The 24,653-nt window shown below is 36.3% G+C and overlaps 1 protein-coding gene across 1 annotated transcript in view; it reads left to right on the plus strand.

The window, feature by feature from the left end:
• The first annotated feature begins 740 nt into the window (after nt 1-740).
• sh3gl3a (SH3-domain GRB2-like 3a) overlaps nt 741-24,653 on the plus strand; it is a 34,685-nt gene continuing 10,772 nt past the window's right edge. Inside the window, exons 1-4 of the mRNA XM_053512775.1 lie at nt 741-920; nt 23,001-23,069; nt 23,376-23,448; nt 24,207-24,350. Of these exons, the coding sequence (XP_053368750.1) occupies nt 876-920; nt 23,001-23,069; nt 23,376-23,448; nt 24,207-24,350 (331 nt within the window). The 5' untranslated portion in view covers nt 741-875. The remainder of the gene's footprint in view (nt 921-23,000; nt 23,070-23,375; nt 23,449-24,206; nt 24,351-24,653) is intronic.

Below are 24,653 nucleotides of genomic sequence, written 5' to 3' on the forward strand. Positions count from 1 at the left end.
ATCCTGAAGGAGAACTTTCAGCCATCAGTTCATGACCTCAAGCTCAAGCACCCTTGTGTTATGCAGCAGGACAATGATCTAAAACACTCCAGCAAGTCCACCTCTGAATGGATCAATAAATAAATAAATAAATAAATAAATACCAAAGTAAGGTTATGGAGTGGCCTAGTCCAAGTCTTGATTTAAATCTGATTAAGATCATGTGGTGTAAAATTAAACAGGTTAAGCCCTCCAACGTGGCTGAATTAAAACAATTCTGAAACGAAGAGTGTGCCAGAATTCCTCCACAGCGACGTGAAAGACTCTGCCAGCTATCACAAAGAGTTGTTGCACAACCAGTTATTAGGTTTTCGGGCAATTACTTTTTCACATAGGGCCAGGCAGGTTTGGACAGGTTTTTTTCCCGTAATAAATGAAATCATCATTTACAAACTGCATTTTGCACTTAATCGGGTTATTTTTTGTTTAATATTAAAATTTGTACAAATTGAGCGTGACAAATATGCAAAAAAGACAGAATGGGGTCGTTTTGGCTTGAACTTTTAAATGCGGCCAGTTTTGCGCATTCGTTGCTTCCGTAAAGAAGACGGTTTTAACTTTTCATAGTTCCCTATATTTAGGAAGTCTTGGTTAAATCTCTCGCTCTCTCTCTCTCTGTCAGTGTGTGTGTGTGCGCGCGCGCGCGTCTCTCTCTCTCTCTCTCTCCACCCCCAAACGTAGCTCCAGCTTCACCGCACACACACACACACACACACTACTCAGTACCCTCGGACAACACTGGGGTTACGACTAGGATTTTCTCACGATCCCTGAAGGATTATTTTATTGTGTTTTTGACTTTATTCTACCTCAGTTTTACCGTATTTTCTTTGAGGATGTCTGTGGCGGGTTTGAAGAAGCAGTTTCATAAAGCCAGTCAGGTAATGTTACCGTTTAAACCAAGAGAAACCTCAGTTTATGTTTGCGCTTCTCACTCATTGCTTTATAACATTTCTTGTGTGAAGTGTTTCTCTTTTCATTTATCTTATTACATTTAATTCTTCCTTGAAATACCTCAACAGGATATCCTTGTTTTTTTGCCGTGTGTATTGTCGCAGAAGCGTGACGGCCTGAATGATGTTACTCTCATCCTTTTAAAAGCTGCTCTGAAGAAGCTTTCCCGTCCTTTATTAGACACACAGCTGGTTTATAGGAATGCTTCAGTCACACTGTTTGCTTAGAAGAAATAAATTCACCGTGAGATCAATTACATCATGCTAACCGGTGCACGCTACTTTCTTATTCTTCCCCATTCATTGTTAGCAACGTTAGCATGTTCGGGGTAGCGATTCCTGTAAGTGCGTTTCTAAGGTAACGGTATGTTGCTCTGATCGTGGTTCACGGCTCGTGCTCTTCTCGTGTCGTTAGCAACGATGCTAGCTAGTTTGTCATACAGCTCTGTCAGGATGTTTTTAATTGGATTCTTTAGCATTATCTTACTTAAACATATATAATGTCTCGTATTTTCTAACCTTAGTGAACGTGATGAACATGAGATGTGACTAACTCACACGGTGATACAAGTTTATAAAGCTGTATTTGGGAAGTTTGGGAGTTTTAAAAGCCCCTCTAGTCAACAGGTTTTCAACACGGTTTTCTTTGTCTCCTCATAAGAAAAATAACTTAAATACAGTACCCAAATAAAATACCTAAAGGCTAAGGTAACAAGTGTAACATTATTCCTGAATAATCTCATCCACAAATATTGACTTAACACCAGTCAATTAACTTTTAGAAAAGACAAATACATCACTTTTCAGTATAATCTCCTTTCTTTGCAATACACTTTGTCCATCTAACAATCTTTTGATGCTAACAATGTTTTAGGCTGAGCTGTGAGTCACGAATGCCCCGCTGTCTTCACTTCTTCATCAGAAGTGAATTTTTGTCCTCTTAGGGCTGCTTTCGGGGGACCACACAGGTGAAGGCCCAACAGAGCATGATCAGGATTGTAGGGAGTAGGGATAAGAATCAGTAGAGAGCGAAAATTTTAAGTGTGCCTATGCAACTGCTGGGTCACTTCTAATGAGTGTGCATACTATCCAGTGCGTGGTGGAGCCTTCCGTTGCATCATAGTCTCAGCCATGATGTCACAGCAGAGGCCGTTCTCAATGTTAAGTCTATGGGCCTTTTTGGGGTTTTTTGGGGGGGGGGATTTTGGGAGCACTGCGCGACGGCCCCCTACCAAAAGTCATAGCACACCATTCCCGAGTGAGTCGCATAAAACGGCGTAACATTCACGTGGGTTGTCTCAAAACTGCGGGGCGAGAAACGGTCCAAAGTTTTAGGCGGAAGAATAATAAATAGATTTCTGGGGGAAGAATAATATGTGCGCCTAGGCACACTTAATAATAACTAGGCACACTTAATAAATGGATTTCTGGGGGAAGAATAATAAGTGCGCCTAGGCACACTTAATTAATAATTACTCCCTGCCCGATACAGTATTATTACAATACCTTAGTGCCGATTCAATAAAAATTGCGATTATATAAGTGTCTTCATTTTATAAATATCCATATTTTATATATATGATATCAACTTACAACCTTTAAAAACATTTATTGATTAATTAAATGTAAGTTCTTTACATTAGTTTTCTCACAAAAACCAAGAACATCATTTAAACAATACAAATGAACTTCAAATACACAAGTTTACCATTTAACTAAGCATATCTCTGTCACCCACCATAATTATTATTTATGAACAAACTTGACAAATAAATTCTGCTGCACGGGATAAAAATGTGTAATTAGTTCAGAGTGTACAATTTGCATGACTTTAAAGAAACAGTGATATAAAGCTTCTAATGCGGGAGCATAGGGCTTCTAATGCACACATTTTTAAACTAATTTGCGCTCACATTGTTTTGAGACTTGTGGGTTTGAGACTAATTAGTTTAGAGAAAAAGGCAGATTGGAGGCTTTTAACGTGCATGGTCTTTGATAATTTAACGCCATAAAAATGTGTTTTTGTTGCGCCAATTTCCCACCATTTTTGTGCTTGGTGCAGACTTGTTTAGATCTGAGGCTGATTAGCCAATCACCGGTCATGGCCAACTGAAAACCAGACAGTTCTGGTCACCAGCCAGTCAACTGGTTTATCTCTACTATAATATTAAAAATAGTTTTAAAAGAAACTAGTTTTTTAATGTTTTTTAATGCCTAGGAACCTTACCGAATTATGACTACTTTTTCCCAAAGTAAGGTTGACTTTTGCATGCCATTGCCTAATATTTCAATGACTTTTCTTTAACGCATTTAAGAGCAACAGCTCACCAATGAATAGAATGAGAGTTTCGTCACAGCAGATTTTAAACAGCAGGAGATATGTCTTTCAGAAGGCCAAGGTTGAACAGGTTGATGATTTATTCTTTTCTTGAAATTAAACTATAAATCTGAAATAGATTACAACACATAGATTACATTTCATGGGAAAAACTTTTAATTGCATATGTACAATTACACCTGTGTATTAGGTGTATCTGATGAATTATCTGCTTTTTATTTCCTTTAACATATTTTCTCACACATTTCATACACATTTTCATAAATTTCTTTTTGGTTTTGTAAAGCTGCTTTGCGACAATGACCAATGTTAAAAATATAGCTATTATACTCTATATGAATAAAATTAAATAGAATTTAAAGGAGAATAAAAATCTGATAGCGAAAGTGAAAATATAATTACATTATCATCTCTAATCTGACAGCTGAGCATTAGCAAGAAAACATGGTTCTGATTTACTTATCATGGTATTTTGTTACAAGCTACTTAAAAATGAGCCTTTTTATTTTTTTATATGAGTTGAAAACTATGATGAGTAAAACCAGATGTAGCTTTGTTTCATTCTTATGTTTTGATGAGCAGCATGGATATATGTGACCTGCTCTAGAAACACAAAACTTTCACTTAATAATTTAATTTTCAAAGAAACATGTTGCTTCTAGGATTCATATTTTGGTAACCCCAGCTTTGTAAACAACATCAAATCATGTACTAACCTTCTTTTGTAAGATAACAATAGCTATGTTTTTTACACTTTAATTATTTGTAGTTGGGTTTGAAATGCTGAGGTTTTTAGTTTAAATTGTCTTGTCTTTTAATTAGTTACATTTGATATTGTCTCCCATTAAGCTGCTTTGTGTGGTATGCGCTTTAGTATTATTGCTTCTACTTCCTTGGCAGTGAGAAAATAGTTTGGATTTATATGTTAAAAAAGAACTTTGGCCAAAATGAGTTGAACATAGTGTTAAATCTTATCCCACATGTTAGATTAGCCAAGAAATGTTGACATCGCATGGAATGTTTTCTTACAGCTGGAGTTATGAGGTTAATGTATGAAGGAAAGCTTCCAGGTTAGAATCGTGCAAACAGCATGCCTAAACCATTACAAACTGCTTGAAAAATCTTGCTTTTACATAACGTTTGTTTCTACATACACAGTGTTATAAAACTGTAGAGTTTATTTGTATTAGAAATGGCTGTATAAATCAATTGGGAACTTTGTTGTAACTTAAATGACAAAAATCACAAGAAATCAGTTAGTGTAAGTCAAATTTAGTGTTATAAAACTTTTAGTAGGATAACTGATAAGAAAATGTTTTCTTTCAGAATTTTAATCTTCATCTGATCAATTAGATTCTTAGATATCAGATAAAAACAGTTCTTGTTGCTTGACTCAACAACCCGCTTACGTCCCTGTGTATTTTCTCATCTGTGCTTCAACCTGTGCATTCCTCTCTTATCTTTTAGCGCATATTAACATGTTTTTCCTCTTTTTCCCTCTCAGTTTCCAACCCCTGCTGTCTCTGGTATCATCTCTGCTTTTAGAGAAAGACTAAAACCCGAAACCTGTAACATGGCTTTTAGCTTTGTGCTAATTTTGTGCTTTTCCTGCTACTTAGGTTGAGTGGCATACGTGTTTTACTATTTGGCATAGTGAATAAAAACAAAGCTGAATAAACACTGAATTGTTAGCTGGGAGGTTGTAACTGTGCTGTACCCGGCTGCCTGGGTAGGTGAAAATATTTGTGCATGGCTATGACATTAGGAAGGAAACATAACTGTTCTTTGATGGTTCTTGTTATGGCCAGTTTTCTGTGTCCTCGTTGGAAAGAGCGAATAAAATAATTCACTTTACTGAAAAGTAAAGAACCAGAAACATTATAATAATTTTAGTGAACGGTGAAACGTAATGGTGTTTTGTTATAGATAAATAATTGACACAGGGTTTGAGAGGAATGTGTCAGAGACCCCAATCCCCAAATACCACCCCACAGTTCATTTGCTTCTAATACTACAGGAATTGTTAGTAAAGCAAAGGTCAACAAAAGTTCACCAGTAAGTTTTCAACATAAACAATATCAAAACAATAATCAAAACTCGCAACACTGCAAAAAAATCTGACAGGACTACTAACTTTTACACACTTGTGAAAGTGACATGGAATCATGTTAACTAAAAGGAAGTCTGCAGAAAAAGGTGTACTACTATATACCATAAACAATAAATGCATAGGACCTTTAACACAATATTGTTATTTATATGATATTTCTACTAATTTTACATCCAACCTACAAACCCTTACCTCCAGCTATCCATATTTAAAGAGTAAGATGTAAAAACAACATTTAGTGCTAGTGGAAAAAGTCAGAATCCTTGAGTTAAGTACCTCAAAAAAGCTAATTGAAGTTGCTTAAACTTTTTAAGTTTACAAGAAGTATACGCTAGTGTGAGCCATTTGTTGATATACATAAAGCTGTAGAGGGTTACGAAGTGATTTCAAAGACTTTAGAAATTCACCAGTCTACAGTTATGGCAAATGGAGACACTTTGGGACTGTGGCTACTCTTTCAAAAAATGAAAATGTCAAATGATCCGAAGAGCACAATGAAGACTTGTCAGTGAGGTAAAAAAACAACCCGGATGACAGCAAAATTTTTGAAGGCATCATAGGAATGGGCTAACATCTGTGTTCATGACAAGACACCACAAAAAAGCCCCTGCTTACTAAAAAGGACAATAATGCATGCCTGAAGTTTGCGAAACAGCTCATTGACACTCGGTATTGGTAAAATGTTTTGTGGACTGAAGAAACTAAGATATAACTATTTGGGCACTATGTTTGTCGAAAAGGCACTGCATATCATCATAAAAACATCATCCCAACCGTGAAGTATGGCGGAGGAAACATCGTGATTTGGGCCTGCTTCGCTGCAACAGGGCCTGGCCAGCTTGCAGTTGTCAAGGGAAATAAGAATTCCCAATGTGTCAAAAAATTATTCAGGATAATACGAAAATGTCTGTACGCCAGCTGAAACTCTGTAGAAGTTGGGTGATGCAACAGGACAATGACCCAAAACACCAGAAGGAGTCCTCAACAGAATGGCTTCAGAAAAACAAAACCCACCTTGTGGAGTGGCCAAGTCAGAGCTCAGACCTCAAGCCAATAGGGTTATTCTAAAAGGACAACATACTTAAAATAGTGTTAAAGGTCAAAAGGTTTTTCACAAAAGGTAATTGAAGAAGTCTAGGTTGCTCACTTACAGCTAACATAGTTCTCTTAAAAATCTATTTTTAAGGCCACCCCTTCTAACGAGCAATAGATTATTAGGTAAGTCTTTAGTGGTGCTATCTGCTAATGGCTAACCTAGTCCTTCTTTAGGGCTAAAAATCACTAGGTTAGCCATTAGCAATATACCGTCACCCAGTAGCCTAGCCTAGTCCTAGGCCTAGTTTTAATGTAGCTCTTAAAATGGTGTCCAGAGATCAGGCAAACCCAGGGAGGATTCTCCTTAAACTTTAAATAAACCTTTAAACTTGATAAAAAATAAATTAATTAAATCCCAAAGCTTGTTGTACTGAGCACCCTCCTGCCATGGAACATTTACTGACACACTGAAAAAACTGACATCCAAGACTAAAAGATTCAAAACATTGTTATTTTGTTAACGTTTCCCCATAGCAATATCTATAACAATTTTATCTTTAATAAATCAGTTTATTACTCTTGGACTGTGTAGGGGGTCTGCCATACAAATCCATGTAAATGAGTTTTTGTTATCCTAACAACAATGTGTTAAAACAAGCACAAACCTGCGATTTGAATTTCTGCCAGCAAAGCTGCCATTATCGAAAATTAATCAACACCTGACTAGTGAGAGTCAAGCATTCAACTGTGCAGCGATATAAGCCAAAATAAAGTGTTAGGCAGTGTTGGGATGTGATAATTTAGAATCAGCATGCCTACACACATCAGCTTTAGTGGCCAGGATTATCATCACAGAACTGATAGTAGGAGTTAACCATACAGTGTGTCTCTTCATATTAAAGTACAGGGTTACACTTTTCGAATGTTTGTTATTTAACATGCTAATAGAGTGTTGAGGAATTTTCAGATTTGGCAGAAGCATTGTTGTCGGTACAGGCAAGTGTGCAGTTCAGCAAAGCTTGACTAGTGGGACTGCACTATGTGTTGTTTTGTATCAGTTTAAAGAGCAGAAGAGGAAGCGAGTACTGTTGCAATTGAGAGTGTGTGGGAATAGGACTGTGCAATATGCCTGAAATATACCGCAATATACTGGAAATTTTTTATCCACATTTATTGCCGAGTGTATGTCACTTCAAAATATCTCTAAGGCAGTCTACTTATTATTGTTATTATTGTTGTTGTTATTATAATAATTATTATTATTATTATTATAGAATATCACTGTGCAATATTCAAAACACATGACATTTAAAATTATTATCTCTACTTTAATTCACAACTCAGCTTCTCAGGCAGGGAGAATTATCATGTGGCAAGCAGATATACGTGGCTACGTTCACACTGCAAGCCACGTCTAATTTTCGGTCAGATCGGAATCGCATGTCATGAAGGTTCACATTCATAATTACAAATGACTCTGATTTGGACCTGTCTGTCCTCTGATACAGGATGGTTGCGCACATCGATACGTCTATATAACTCATCCTGAATTTGGTGATCTTTTATTCATTTCAAACAATTGATGTGATTTTAGCAATTAAATAAGCTCTGGATTTTTCTCTTGTGGGCGGCAAGCGATTTGTCTGTACTTGTTGCAGTACAGTAAAAAGAAGAAAACCAGACGCCTCCCTTTAACTGTTTTAGCAGCTGTTGCTAGGTCTGATATGAAATCCCTGTGCTGCCGATGCTGACTGATGATGTCAGCGCCCTATGCATGCACAGAGGCAAAAAGTTGCATGACCACTTATGAAAGCGACATTAGATTTGTGCATTCAGATCTGTCACATTAGGGTAAAAAAATTAAATTTGGGATTGTGTAATATAGCCTAAAATATCCTAGCATGTTGTTGTCACTGTGTCTAAAAAACAATGTATTTTTGTATAACCTTGTGACAGTGGTTTAAAAGGCACATTGTGTGATCAAAAATATATGGACATCTGATTGTTGCCACAAAGATCACTGTTGCAAAAGTGGGGCTTCATCTAAAATGGGATGTTTAACATGCCCGCATGAGAGTTATGATCAGGTGATGACAATCTTTTGGTCATGCAGAATTTGTGAGATTAAAACATTATAGAAAGCAGAATACTGTATATGGATCCCAGAAGGGCTGTAAGATTTAATAAAAAATAAAAAATAAATCACACTGTGATATTTTAATTTAAACTGTAATATTTACCTCTTAAATGTACCAATTTTATTAAACATGCATTTATCTGGGTAAATAATTAGACAAATAATTTCATTAAGATTAAATTTGCCAATATACATTTATCAGCTCAAAATTATTACTGGATTTTTAAAAAAATTATTATTGACAATCAATAGAGAAATTCCAGACTGTGTAAATAAACTCTTTAATTAAATCGCAGCAGTTCGCTATTAAGTGATTGCACGAGTCTGCATTGCGATTTCTTAGTCAAACCGCAGCTCATGTGAGAGGTATTTGTGTCCAAATTGAGCCCACAATCAAAATGTGTGTAGCGTGTGTCTTTGATTTATGTGAAGTCTGAGCTGCTTTTCTGAGCATAGTAACATTAGTGAAAAAAAAGGCTGTTTTCACAACCTTGTTGAATCATTAAATATTGATCACAGCCTATATGTATTCAGAGCATCCTCTCCTTCAGGATGAGTGTCTCTCTCTTTCAGCAGTGTTTATTACACACATTACTCAGGGATTGCTCACTGTGCACTGCTGTAATGGCTCTTGCACTTTTGAGGGCGGCGACAAGCACAGAACAGAGAGGAATGTAGAGTGCTTACTGAAGCTACCAGTACGGAAATTCATTACTATTTTATATATGTAGAAATTATGGATTACTAGACACATGTCAGAATAAAGTGGGGCGATTAGATCGATTTTGCGCTCTTAGGGTAATTGATCTTTTGTTTTTCGATTCGTTACTCACTGCATCAGTTTTTGATTCAGAATCGATTCCCACTCTTTAATAATTTACGTAGGAAACAAAGGTTAAATGTTCTATTTGTACCTAAATCCCTTTTGCATAAAATATAAATCCCACTTCCATCTCTTGCAAAGTACAATAATTTTGCAAATTTTAAACAATTACAAAAATATTCTTTATTATCTTAAGATTAGTGCTTCTTCTGCTACTTATGAGATTATGGACGCCTGTAGCAGCAAACTTTAGCATTTGAGATAATAATATTGTGTATTGTATTTTATACAACATTGTCTAATTAATTATTATTAGGGCTGCAACTAACGATTATTTTGATAATCGATTAGTTGGGTGATTATGTTTTCGATTAATCGGATAAAACCTAACCGCTTCTTTAATTTAATATTTTGCTTATAACTATTAAAAAAACATAAATCAGGGTATTATTTATTTATAAAGATAAACTTTTAAAAATGCAAAAGCCACATATAGAGTTTAATAATCTTTAATTTTGACATTTTAAACCTTAAATGAAATGTAGTATATAATATATACAGTATATAGTTAAAAAAATACACTAATATATTCAGTTGTTAAGATATAAACAGCTAAAATTTAATTTTGTATAATAAAATGATGTATGCATAAGTAAAACCACAGTAAATTACAAGTTAACTTTGTAGTGGACTATAAAAAAACTGTAGAAATGCAAAAAGCTAATAGTCACAAATATACTGTTATTTGCATTCGCTAAAAACCACAACAATCACTGAATGTAATATTCTACTGTTATTCGCACCGTGTAAATTGAGCTAATCTAAAATAGCGCCATTTAACTAATCACTATTGCTCATGAGGTGATTGCGCAATGTGATGCTAGCGAGTAGCACGTGAACAGATCTAGCGCGACTGTACCGAAGTTAGCAAACAGTTTAAACAAAAGCACTTAAACTATACAACTTTTACACGATGAAGAGATACAGTTTTTACCGACCCTGCTGACGTTTCGCCATCCGTAACACCAACATGTTTTCTTTTTAAGTGTTCGTGCATGACATGCCGTGAAAGCTCGGTCTTGCATAGCGTGCAGGTTACCGTCTTCTTAGAGGCGTTTAATGTAAATTGCTATCAAACCTTGGAGGACTCGGAGCGCGCGCTTTTTCCTGCAGACGCTTCTGTAACCTCCATTGCGCGAGCGGCTGTGTATCTGTGTGTATTTGTGCATCTTGTGGTCGCGCGCCTCAGTGACGTGAGCAGCCCAACTAATTGATAACGGCATTCGTTGACAACGAATTTCATTATCGATAATTATCGATTTTATCGATTAGTTGTTGCAGCCCTAATTATTATTTAAATTTAAATTCAAATTCAAATTTTATTTGTCACATACACAGTCATACACAGTAAGATATGCAGTAAAATGCTTTAGACAACTGCCCGTGACCTTAAAATAAAAGACTATGAAATCGAAAAATAAATATGAAAAGGAAAACAGAAGGTAAATTTAACTAAGAAAGAATAAAATAAAATATAGAATTGAAATAAAATAACATAACATAACTGTACAGTACAAAATATGCAATAAAAGAGACATATATGAAAAATATAGAAAAATAAGAGACAGCTGTACTGTACAGGACCAAATATACAATATAAGAAACATATATGAAAATATGGGAAATAAGAAAATAAGAACAGCTGTGCAATACAAAGATATAGAATTTAGGACTATGTGTGGGAATGAGGTTGAATATAAATTGAGTATAAATAGAAATGTCACGGATTTAAAGTGTTTAAAGTGACTGTGCATCCGGGTAACAGATGTCCAGATGTTACATTAATTGTATAGACATAGCCTAATATTAGGAGAGAGACCTGACGTTAATTATAGCTCAAGCACCCACACTATTGTTGTTATTAAGTTTTTTTTATTATTTTTATTTAATCTTTATTTGCCTCCAGTTCTTTTGGCTGCTCTAACACAGGCATGTTTATTCAGAACCTGCGTAGTGCTGGTGTAAAAAGGTTGAAATGTGCGCTCTTTTTTATTATTAATCATTTTTCAGTCTCTCCTTTTTTCCTCTGAAATAAATGGTTCACTGGTTGTAACGTTACTCATGCCAGCTGCACAACACCCTCTGTTTCTATTTTTTATCATTTTTGATCTGTTTGTACCACAGAGTCATTACGTTCTTATATCGGAGTCCATGGAGTAATTAAAAAAAATGTTTAATAACAAAACACAACAGACAGCTTTCCGTTGTTCTTTTGCCTCCAATTCATTCGTTTGTTTTTAAATATTGAGATTCTTTGTTGTCTGTTGTCTCACACTTGCTGTCTCTGTGCAGGACTTAAGTATTGCATGTCTCTCTGCAATTCTACTGTAAGCTCAGTTTTTTTCTCGGAGACGAGTTCCTTACGTTTCTTAGTGACATCATTTTCTAGGCTTCGTCATGTTCCTGTAACTTCTGGTCCTAATCGTAGCTTGCCTTTGTTTTCTTTTATTAATCGTGTCTGCTTATTTCCTGGCCCTGGCTATAAACTATTGCTACAGTATGATTACTGGTCAGTAATAATCCCCTAACAAACTACTGTAAGCATTCCCATGAAAATGGCCTGTCACTCCTACACTTGGTTTGTATGTCATGGGACTGTGGGAATAAAATCATATCATCGCCTACCAGTAACTAGTAAGAGAAAAAAAAGCTGCTGTTTATTTATTGCTGTCTAATGTCTATGGCTCAGACGGATAGTCGTTTCAGCGACACTACATGTTACTCTTGTGAGTGTCTTGTGTCTGTGTGGTGTTTTAATAAGTATCAAGTAACGGACTCTTCAATAATAAGAATCAGTTTAGTTAAATCTTCTAAAAGTCTTCGATTGCTGAAGAACTAGGAATCGTGACGGTAAGCTCAGATTCTTGGACTCGAGCATATGCATGTGATGACTCTCAAACAAAAAATGCGTAATAGAGGAGGCGGTCGCAGGGGAACACATCTCTCTAAAGTCCCTGAGAAAGCACATTAAGGCAGCACAGGATGTCTCTGAGTGTTTGTGTATTTCAGGAAACTGTGTATAGTAGGAGGGGTAATCTCAGAAACCACAGATCCCTCGATTCCGTCTTAAAACTGAGTTCCATGTCCGTTTCATTTTACTGTAAAAAGCCGGTTTTAAAGTCCAGAGTCTGTATGTAACCCTGAACATCTGATGTACTAGAACACCCCGAGTGCAGCAATACAGCAGGAATTATAAAAAAAATGTACGAGTTACTTTAACACTTCTGCGTACATGCAGGATAGATGAAATTTAAACTTGTTTACAGGTTGATGATTTTCTCCAAGTTCAGTAAAATTTGTTTAAAGGGATAGCTCGGAAAACAGCGTTTTGATTCTAAAAGCCACGGTGTGTTACACTGTAAAGCTATTTATATACACTACACAGCTACATATCAACAAACAATGAAGCTCGGAGGCTTCTGCTTGGCATGGGTGTTCAGGATACTGAATTGTTTACAGCAATATTAATACACATGTTCTTTAGTGGCAAACTGATGCGTTCAGTTCACTGAAAAATGAGGGTTCAGGCAACGGCACTCTTTTAGCACGTTCGTGCACAACGGTTCCTGGGGTCTTCTTTGTGTTTTTTCAAATCAGTTTAAAGCAGGGAGGAGACAAACACAAATTAATTTCCAAATAAGTGCATATTATGGTATTATATTTAAAAACAAACAAACAAACAAAATGGCCCATCATATAGGTATGGCTGGGATCTCATTGGCATGGTGACCTACAGTAACATCTCTGTACTATTACATTATGGGGAAAAACACTGTGTTTACGTGTGAACGCTGATGTATGTATTGTCTAGGAAGAAGATCCATGACCCAATTAATTTAACCATCCTGAGGGGTTACAGTCAAACGTACACCCACTCCAGAAGCTGCAGAATCCTCACTTATTGAGTGTTGTGAGTGTGTGTGTTTGGATCGTTAGCTTTGCGATATTGATAGCTGCTGTCAGCTATTTCTGTATTTATGGCTTTCTTTTTTTCCATTCCAGTGACAGCGTAAAATATTAATTCTGCACTCCAAGGCAGAGAACGTACCAATGTATGTTGTGAACTTCCCACCCCGAGACCTTTAATGGAGTTTATGAAACACGCTGCTCGCCTCTGTTGATTTATGATATTCTTTGATCATTTGATTTAGATCCTTGGCTCCGGAGAGGAAGGACACGGTTGCATTCTAATGCTGTCGTTATGGCGCTCTCATAGATGTCGCCTCACCTTTTCCTCTGAATTTAACCACTGCTGGTGTCTTAAAAGAAGTTCAGCAGAACTGTAAACTACAGGAGCAGTATTTACCCTGAAGGCACAAATTCAAAAAATAGCGAAACTGTTGAAGCCTTTTCTAAGAAATTTTATAAATATTTATAAGTAAGGAGGAGTGATAAGGTATTCACCATTGCAAAATGTCACAATTACTGGTTTAGGGTTAGATTTAGTTACTTGTTTACTGTTTATCAGTTTAAATAACATCTCATTTTGTTTTGCACTCATATGTCACAATTTGCAAAATGTCACAATTACTGGTTTAGGGTTAGATTTAGTTACTTGTTTACTGTTTATCAGTTTAAATAACATCTCATTTTGTTTTGCAGCTCATATCTGCATTACAGTGAGTAGAGTGCTGCCACGTTGCTATTGTTAGGTGAAGACAATTCAAGGATAAGGCATTTTTCTTGCTCCACAGCTGTATTGTCTCAATTCTATGGAGAGTAAAAAGAACTTTGTGTTCATGCTTTGTTTTAAGAAAAAGAAAAAAAATCCGCAGTGTCCACCATCCTCACTGTTTGTATTCCTCGATGCATGAAATGTAATCATTAGAGTAACATACAGAGACTTATTTTACAGCTTCATCTTGAGATTCATCACACTCAAGTTGCTTTCACAGGAGGATTGGCAAAGTAAGACAGCTTTCTGGGCCCCCCAGGTATAGTTTGTCTCATTTGTTCGACGGTTCTGGCAAAATGCACCACTGTGTCTTTTTTTCTTCCTTTTCTTATAATCTGTTTAAATGGAATATTGAGGATATCATAAACTAAGAAGGGCAGTCGTAATGACATCATTATAACGTAATATAACATACACACTCATACACTGTTAACTGTGATGGGCAGAAAAGCATCTCAAAATGCGCATCCAACCTTGAGATGAGCAGGACACCACATCAGGTTCCACTCACATCTACAGTAGGCAGTAGGCAGTAGGCACCGTCTTACTGAAACTGGACAGCTGACACAGAGGAAATATTGCAATCATCATGATTGTGTAAAGTTTATTATTATTTTTCTTTCTTTTCTGGCAGCTTAAACTGGTCTGCTCATTAACAAAGTCAATGATTAAATGAATATTTAATGATTAAAAATTAAATAATTTTAAAATACTTAAACACCTCCAACTATGCCAGGGTCAGAGTTACTGACCTTACAGCTTTCCCCATTCTGGTGTTCGAACATGAACGGGCACTCTTGACCTGTATCTACTAGGTTTTATCCATCACACTGCTGCCACTCGGTTGGCTGATTGGATAATTGCCTTTTGACTTTTAATGCTCGCCATTGAGCGTGACAGCAGTAAAGTACTAAAATAAAGTAATAATAAATTATATTAAAATAATAATAAGCAGATAATAACCCAGTGTAAGTATGTATCCAACGTTGTAAACATTAAAGCACTTATTGTAAATCGCTCTGGATAAGAGCGTCTGCCAAATGCCTAAATGTAAAAAACAATGCAAAGAATGTGTAATGATATACTGTAGATAGGCTGAATTTAACTGAGATATATATATAAGCACTCACAGGACCAACGCGTGTTATTAGCAGCCAATCTAAGTTCCGCTCGGCCTTGTACTGTAGGTGGTTGATAAGCAGTGATTGATAAAAGGAACCAAGTCACCCTGACGGCGGACATGTCTCAGCCTGTCATTTTAGTGTGATAACAGTGAATTACTGTAAACACAGACGGATTTGCCACTGTTGTTTGCATTTCCTGGGGAAGAAAAAAAACATGGCAATCAGTGAAGTATAAATCTATTCCAAGAGACCACACATGCTCAAACATTTTACGTTTTCTTAACATATATATAGGCTTTATTTTTAGCACACTTTACACAATATGCAGGAATATGCCAAGAAAATATACATTTTTAAATCAACCATGATTTCTGATTTTGACTTTCGATCATAAGTTATACGTTATAAGTGTTTGGCTGCCATCAAAGTAGAAAGTTTTTTCAGCACGCTGAATCATCATGATCGGACAGTGCTAAAACGCTGGCCTCCGAAGAACTCAATTAATGTCCCAAACCTGCAGAAGCAAGGTCAGGTTTGTATATAGGATGTGGCAATAACACCCAGCTGAGTTTCTGTAATGTGCAAGTGGTGCAGCGGACAGTATGAGGTCGTGCATGTTGTCTCCAAACAATCCCTGCCGGTCATTTATGGTTACACTTTGAAATGTCTGCACCATTGAAATGTTTACTTTGGCGTATGAGTCTCATAACCAAGGTCTTCTGTAAATGTTGATGAGTATTACGCCTCCATTCATCAAAACTTTCCCGGTTTATATAAACGTGCTTGTAGATAGAGATTTATTAAATTGTTTGTGGAAATCTGATATATTTAACATATTTCATACAATCAGAGCTTTGAAACGGGACATCATGAATCATCTAGAGGAGCACTTCACAGAATAATTTTAGTCTCAGAGTATTTTTATATCAGGATATATAATAATAGACCAGTGGCTAATTTTATCCTGACCTAATTGGTCATCTCTGTCTACAAAGGCTCAGAAAGAGATGAAATTATGACAGTCAGTCTGATTTCTTTAATCTGTCATCAATACCTTTATTTCTGTCCTACAGTGTTGTTATTTGTAGTAGGTGGATAGTAAGTGAGTGTGGCCTTCAAAATGTTTTTTAAATATGTATTTATATGAACCATACATCCAAGGAATGTATAAGTTCCTTAACCTTTTGAGATCCGGTGCCTCAGAATGTATTTTCACTGTTTCTGTTTATAAGCACCTGTTACCAATTGGATTTGGTCTATGTCTTCAAATAGAAACATTTAGTGGAATACTTTAGTACAATATACCAGACATGTGGCTGAAAGGGAAAAAGAGAAATAAAGCACAAGTAGGCTATTCTTCAGTCATATGTCACTGAACGTTCAAGTTGTATCGTATTAAAACCAAATCATATGACAATACAACATCCTGTACCCAATCATATCAACAATAAGGCATAACATCCAGTCCTTAAGGATCATGTATCTCTTCAGTAAAAGCTTAAAATTCTAGCAGGTTCCTAAAGCGATCTAATTACACATGCCTATGTTTTTGAACAGTACAAGCAAAGCACTAGTAAATACAATTTATAATATAATATATAATATATAAAATTGACTTTCCTTTCTTTTCTCCAACCCCTCAACAGTGTAGCGTTTTCACATCCTGTGTTCTCCATTTGATGCTTTTTAGCCTGCAGGTTCACGCTGTGATCTCTTTGAAGCTTGTAAGCAGTGTTTTCATTTCCTCACACAAAGGCCACATTGGTCAGGCTTCCTGGTTATTGCACTGCATTATAGCTGCAACAATTTCGTATGTCCACATAAGCACACAAGCACTGCTATCTCAATTTGTTATATCATAAATTAATATATTGTAGGTCTATTGTAAGTACAGCTCGGGAATTTATTTCAACTGCCGATTTACGGCAGCGATGTGCAAACTTTTTGTAGCCGGCGAACCTTAAGGTGTAAAGTAAATTATAAGATATGTCTTTTATGAACATTATTTAAATATGTGTAAAATTTATATGTTGTCTCTTTTAGCCATTAATCACTTTATTCCTATACCCCATTTAATTAAAATTATTTGTTATAATGAATAAATCACTGTTTTCACTAGTGGAACTACGGAGGAAAAAACATGCTTCACTGGCTGTGCTTTTCCCTTGTGTGTTTAAGAGCTACAGCTTAAAGTATGTGGGTTTATTTATTTCCTGGTACATCTTAATCGATACACTCCCAACATCATTCTTAGTTCTTCTGGCACATGTCTTTCTACAATGGATTTAGCTGTTAAACTGCTGTGGATTTTTTTAATACAAGGATGCTCTGATCCGATGGTTTAAGCCCTTGTTTATTTTGTTTATACAGTGTTTTGACTTGCTTATTGTTATTGCTTAGTGTTTTTTAGCCGTGTGCTTCCATTTTGTAGTTCCCTTTGCTTGGACGTGTGCCTGTTTAACTGACTGGGTTCTGACCTCTGACTATGATTAACGGATCCGCTTCAGGAAAAACTATGCTGAGTTTAGACAGTTACCTCTTGCCTTGTCTTACCGCAATGTCGCAAGATCTGTCACACAAAGAGGGTTTAAAAATTTTAGTATTTAGCTGAATCAAGGCACAAAAGGTTCAGGTTGCTGTGGCCAGTGTGCATACATGATTCTCCAAAACTAATAAAGTAAAGTGTCCGATATTTGTGTATGCATGAGTGCCGGAATCAGTCATAACAGGTGTTTCCTGTTAGCATTTTTACCTATAAAATAGCTGGCTCTTTTGTGGCGCTACGCAATACGTTGCCATGTTCCGCATTACACTTTTTTTCCTGCTCAGATTTTACAGCAGTGGGCTGTCTCTGCTCAAAGCACCTCTGGGAAATCCCAGTTGGACTAAATCAGCATAGCTGTACCAGCAGCATGGCCGTGACTGGCATCATTACAGCAAGTGCAGGTCGAAATTGGTCAGATCCCAGAAAAAACCTGCTGTGGTTCAGGGTTTAAATCAGGCGTGGCTCTTACTGGATTCCATTAGTCCACCAGTGCATCAGATCTCAGAACCCCAGTATTGCCTTACATGACATCATTCTGTTACTCTAAGTCTTCCTTTCACAACGTTGTATTATACATTTATTTTAGATACCTAATCGACTCTTAAGAAGATTCTCAACTGACAGTCACCCAGCTCTCCAACATTCCCTGTCTCAGAGCCGTTCCCCTTCCAGATGATTATGGAGCTTTGAAGATGAAAAAATAAAAATAAATATATATATATATATTATTATACAAATGCCAAAGTTAAGGTTTATTAATACATAATTAAATCTAAGTGGATTTGTCCCGGCCGAATTAATATAACATGTGATATATTTGATATATTATGTATAATTTCAGTTCTACAAGGGTGAGTCAAATCTGAAATCTGGATCACACTTTATTTTTATTTATTCATTTTAGAACAGACAAATACAGAATTTTTTGACATAATCTCCTTGCTTTTCAGTACACTTGTCCATATGTTAAGAAGCTTTTATTCACTCGTAAAAAAAAATATTTTAGGCTGAGTTGAGAGCCACAAATGCACCACTGTCTTCTTTCAATCTTTTTCCTCATAGGGTAGCTAGATATTTTTGAAGAAGTGTAGACAGTGTGGGAAACAGTGTGTGGATGTGCATTATCATGAAAGGTCACAATGACCTTGGACACTAGTCCTCTGCGTTTAGCCTTAATAAGCATCTCACTGTAATGAGCATTGCTGATTGTTAAACCTTTTTCCTGATAATGTTCCTGTACTGGCCCTTGAGAATCTCTGATTCCCAGCTGATGGTTGACTTTTAAACTATTGCTTGGTCGGCAGTTAAGGATGTTTCTTTTCCATACTCAGCCTTTTACTCTCAGACTCGTAGTGATTCCGTATCGTCCATACCTTATCATGAGTATTGATTCTGTTTAAGAAACTTTCACCTTTCTTAGAGTATCATTTAAAATTTTGGTTGCAGATATTTAGCTGCTTCTGTTTATGCTCTTCTGTGAGTTGTTTTAGCAGCAGGTACACCCTCAGACCACCAAAAAAATTAAAAATAAATAAATTACTGCGCGCTTTACTTTTTGTTCAAATCACAACTAGGGCATTCATTTTTGCTTGATCCCCAATGCACACCTGCACAGCAGTGACTGGGGAGACAGTAGCCTTGGACAGAAAGCGATGATAAGATGCATCAACAAAAGTTTTAACATAACTGGAGTGAGGATAATTTTTGACTCATCGTCATAATTTGAGATTTAAAGATTCAGGTTTTAATTAAAATTACAAAAAATCTGAAATCTTCTTAATATTCTACATAATATTAAAGTTATTTAAATGTCTTAGTAATAACATGTAAGGTATAATTTCACTATAGCTACTGTAAAGTTTAGAAAGTTTTTCCTGGGTAAGTGTAGAACAAGCTACTGCTTGTTTATGCTGTCATTCACTCCCACGGATGACAAACCAAAGTCTTAGTCAGTATGAGCAGGTGGCTATATGCCCTACGTTATTGAGAGATTCTCATTCCACAGTGCAATAATTGTATACTTTTGTTCACATACAAATAAGCCTTAAATGATAATACATTTTAAAGCATACATTTTTTGTTGTTTTTTTAAATCTTTTCATTTTTGCTTGCCTTATAAGCTGTGGGTGTTTAATGTGGCTGTATGTGGGTGTTTGCTTGACCTCAGGCTACACTTGTTTTGGAGCATAGAAAATAGCGAGAGTGAAACGAGTAGGCAAACAGGAAAAGATGGTAAAGACATCATTGATGAATTTAATTATTATCTGTATGTTGATGTGTATTAAATTACCATCTTACAAAAAAAATATGTTGCCCAGGAACCTTATTTAGTAGAAAAATGCTGGCTAACATAATGTAATTATAAATGATGAGCTCATTAGTTATTTAAATGTATTAACACGGACTAAGGGGAATGTCACTGTCCAGCGTTCTGTCTGTAGACTGTGGTATTCTGTTCTTCATCCAGTGTAAAAGAAGATATTCAAGCCTGTCTAGGCTCTCCATGGCTATTATCTCTAAGCGGGGACGTTGTCTCCTAATGCTGTCTCCTTGCTATTCACGTAAATAGACATTATTCAAGTCAGGCAAAAATCTTCATTTTACTCTGATGGTTAAATGTGACCTGACAGTGTGCTGTGATGGCAAGAGCGTTACTAGCTTTAGAGTTTAGCAGCTTCATCACTGTTTCTGCATCCAATTCAGGGTTGTTGCAACACAAATTTGACTTCTAACATCAATACTAAATGAAGTGTACCAATTCTTAATACCAGAATGATAACATGGTGGAAAACAAATAAATAAAGTATTGTAATGATTTTGTGTTTTGCCTGTCTGTCTCTTGGTGACCTGCTCTCCATGTGACCCAGCCACCACGCACTCGAACATTTCTTCCCCTTCCTCTTGTCCCAGCGTAATGTCTTCCTTCCTGTTTCATGTTAAGAAATTGGTGCACACATCAGTTTCCTCTTTTTGCTTTATAAGTGCGCTGAGGTTTGATATTACTGTATGATTAGTTCCTCTAAAACCCATGACAGTTCACTTGTGTTATTACATTTATGGCATTGCATGTTTTATGACAGCTAGCCGGTCTGTTGTGTGTGTAAGCATGCACGTAAGGGGAAAACTTTCAGAAAATCTATTGTCACAGCTGATGACAGAACTTTCTGTTTGCAAATATTTATTTTTAATATCTGAATTTCATATGAACGTTATATAATACATGAAATATTTAAATAAAAGCGTTTTTTTTATGTGGCAGTTGATTTTTAAAATGTGGCAGTTGATTTTTAAAATGTGGCAGTTGATTTTTAAAAGTGGTGTCATATATTTCTCTTTCTGTTGTGGTGCTCCTGTCCTACACTACTCCAAAGTGATCAAGCTTGCAGTAGGGACTATAAAAATAAAAAAAGTCTAGGTTGCGAAGCTTCACAATTTAAATAACTACTTGGCAGAAGAGCTGACCTGGTATGCTGTACTGTGTGAGCAGCACTAATCTCTGTAATGTCCTGAATTGCTGCCCTACTGCTCTGGATTTCAGCTTGGCTGAGAGTAGCAAGAAACCTGAACCTTATCAGACTTGTGTAACTGCAACATTATCACCACTTAGCACCGGGACAATATCATTTAATGTTGCCTCATTTTAGCCCACTTTTTTTTTCAGGCCATGTACTGTGGTGTTTATGTTTACGTACTGTATGAGTCTACTGTACTGGAATGTCAATTGCTTCAGAAAGTCTCAGACTCTCAGGTGGATGATTACATATTGTTATTTTATCTCAACCTTAGACTTAGTAAGTCTTTGTATGGTGTTATTGAATACCAGTAATAAATGGGAAGCAGGTGAGTAGATGTGTTAGCACGTTTTCTGTTTACAAATCGAACTACACCTGTGCCAATTCGAATAAAATCGTGGTATATGTATATAGGTATCATGATTTTATAAATATCCCGTTTTTATATTACATTTGTCACCAATTTTGTTACGATTTAAAACCTTTAATGATTTGTTTATTCAACTAAAAAAAGTTTAATAATTAATTGACAGCATTTAAACAATACATGAACTAACTTCAAATACAAGCGTTTAACATTTTACTTAAAATGAGTGTAAACAAAAAAGCTACATTGTAAATAAAATGAAGGTATTGTCTGTACATTGGTCAGAACTCGCGCTTTCAATGATATCTTAATGTGTTACCCATTGGAGAACCCGAAATCGGTCTCAGTCTTAATGTCTATAAGAATTTTATTTTGCCAAAAATAAATCTGCAACATAAATGAAATCAGAATGTTGAGTAGACGGGACGCTATGAGCAGTTATGTGCCAGCTAGTGCTTTTTGGGATGAATATAGATGTTTATGCCCTCAAGGTGGGCGTGGCTATATGCATCACTTATCAGAACCAATCAATGTTGACCGTGTATAGACAGATTATGCGGAACACACAGAAACGACCATAATGCCCCTACAAAGCACCCAAATCCTTACAAAACTTAAAAGAATGTGCGGCACAACATGCATTAACCATGCATGCAAATAAACTGAACCTTCAAAGATGAATAAACAGATTAATGTATGTTTATTCTACCTGTGAGAACTTTAAAAACAGTTTATTTCATAGGTTCTGAATGATGAACCTCCAATGGTGGTAATAAAAAACAGTAATGTGAAGCGCCACTATGAGATAAGACACGGGTCATTAAAGCAAACATATCCGCAGCAGTCTGAGGTGAGGGTGTGTGCGGGTCCTCTAACGGGCATGATTTTGGATTATTTTGTGCTTAAAGAATTGTGTAAGATTGTGAAATGAGTGGGTATAATTTAGGTATAGAATTGCCTCACAGAGTTTGGAGAAAAAAGCAGATTGGAGGCTTTTAATGCGTATGATTTTTAAAAATGCGTTTCTGTTGTGCCACTCGGAAGCTTGTTGGCCAGTCAAACTAAAAACCAGCCAATTCTGGTCACTGGTCACCAGCCAATTGACCGGTTCGTCTTTAATATAAATATAAAAGTCATTAAGACGATACGTGAATCAACACACAAAAGAATTGCGATTCATAACTGAATAGATTTTTTCCCCCCATCTCTTTTATTTATACTTCATATAATTATTTCATTACTGGAGATATAGTTTATATTTATCTCTGTCTCTCTTTCTCAGTTACTGAGTGAGAAGATAAGCGGTGCTGAAGGAACAAAGCTCGATGAGGATTTTATGGAGATGGAGCGGGTAAGGACTTCTTCTGTCTCTTTTGCTAATTTTTATATTTTACATTTGCAAAATAAATAAACCTGTGTGAATAAATACAGAGAATCCTGGGCAAAGCAAGGCTTGGGCTGAAGGAGGAAGGGTCTTACCACATTTTTTTATCAAACAGTGAAATGTGCATAATTTGTGAAAGATAATTTTAAAGAAAACTCAGGGGAGAATACAAGCACAGTACTGTAGGAGTGTGAAGGGCAATGCTGCAATCTCCTCTTGAGTTTCTTACATCATTTCCATTTGCTCTTTCCTTGCTATGACTTTATCCTGCAGAAAATAGATGTCACCAACAAGTCTGTGTTTGAGCTCCTGACCAAAACCACAGAATACCTCCAGCCAAACCCAGGTAAGATGTACAACATAACTGCGTTACTGTGTTACACACCAGGTCTTAGAAGGCCATAAAAGAATTATTAGAAATAAAAGTAATTATTATTATTACTGTTGTTGTTTTTGCTTTATTGTTGTTATTGCTTCATTTTCTTTTTTTCTCTCAACGATTTAAATTCCTGCTCACCAGCTTTCATGCAACAGCTAAAAACCAGGGAAGGTGAAAGCTAATGCATGCACTACATTGTTGACATGTGCTATCATACAAGCACAAAATAAAAACATTATGCCTAAAAGGCTATGTAAAACTTTCTACAGCATGGCATTATCAGCACCATAACCTGCTGTATAAAGAGTGTGTTGAACTTTGTGCTGCTGCTGCTGCAACTGGGCAGGAAATTATTCTGCGTTTATTTTGATTGCAGTCAGTGTTATAAAAGTGCTTGTGATCTTGACTTCCAACTGAATACTTAGCCCACTTCGTAGAAAATAAAGAGATGACAGTCTAACAATACACACACCTAATAATATTAATGGTGAAGTGTGTTTGGAGTTTGCATGTTATCATCATGCTTGGTGGGTTTCCTCTGGGTAGTCTGGTTTCCTCCCACATTCCAAAACAGAGCAGACTAATTGACATTTACAAATTCGCCGTTGTGTGTTTTGTGTGTGTGTGTGTGTGTGTGTGTGTGTGTGTGTGTGTTTGTAGGCGTGTGTGTATGCGTGTGCATAGTTTAGTATCCCTATGCCTTATGTGTTTGGACGGTTTCGTAGCATCACGAGCCAAACTGGGAATGCTGAACACCATGTCAAAGATCAGAGGGCAGGTAAAGACCACCGGTTACCCGCAGACAGAGGGACTTCTCGGGGATTGCATGCTCCGGTATGGCCGTGAACTTGGAGATGACTCAACATTCGGTACACACACACACACACACACACACACACACACACAGACTTTCCAGCAAACTATAACCTCAGACCAACATCAAAGAATTTCCTGCTTGTGTTGATGTTGAAATCTTATACTCTCACTTTCATATTCTCTGTCTTCTTGTCCTTTTATTGTCTCACACACCAGCATTAAATTCAACACCAGTGCTATAATTCAGTTCAAAAATGTGAAGGCACAAACAAGCATAGCTTGTAGTTCTAAGTTTAGGATTTACTGCTTTAGACGTGACTTAGTATCTGTAATAATTTCTCTTCTGAATGGATTGT

The sequence above is a fragment of the Clarias gariepinus genome, chromosome 15 (assembly GCF_024256425.1).
Source record: "Clarias gariepinus isolate MV-2021 ecotype Netherlands chromosome 15, CGAR_prim_01v2, whole genome shotgun sequence".
Lineage (NCBI taxonomy): Eukaryota > Metazoa > Chordata > Actinopteri > Siluriformes > Clariidae > Clarias > Clarias gariepinus.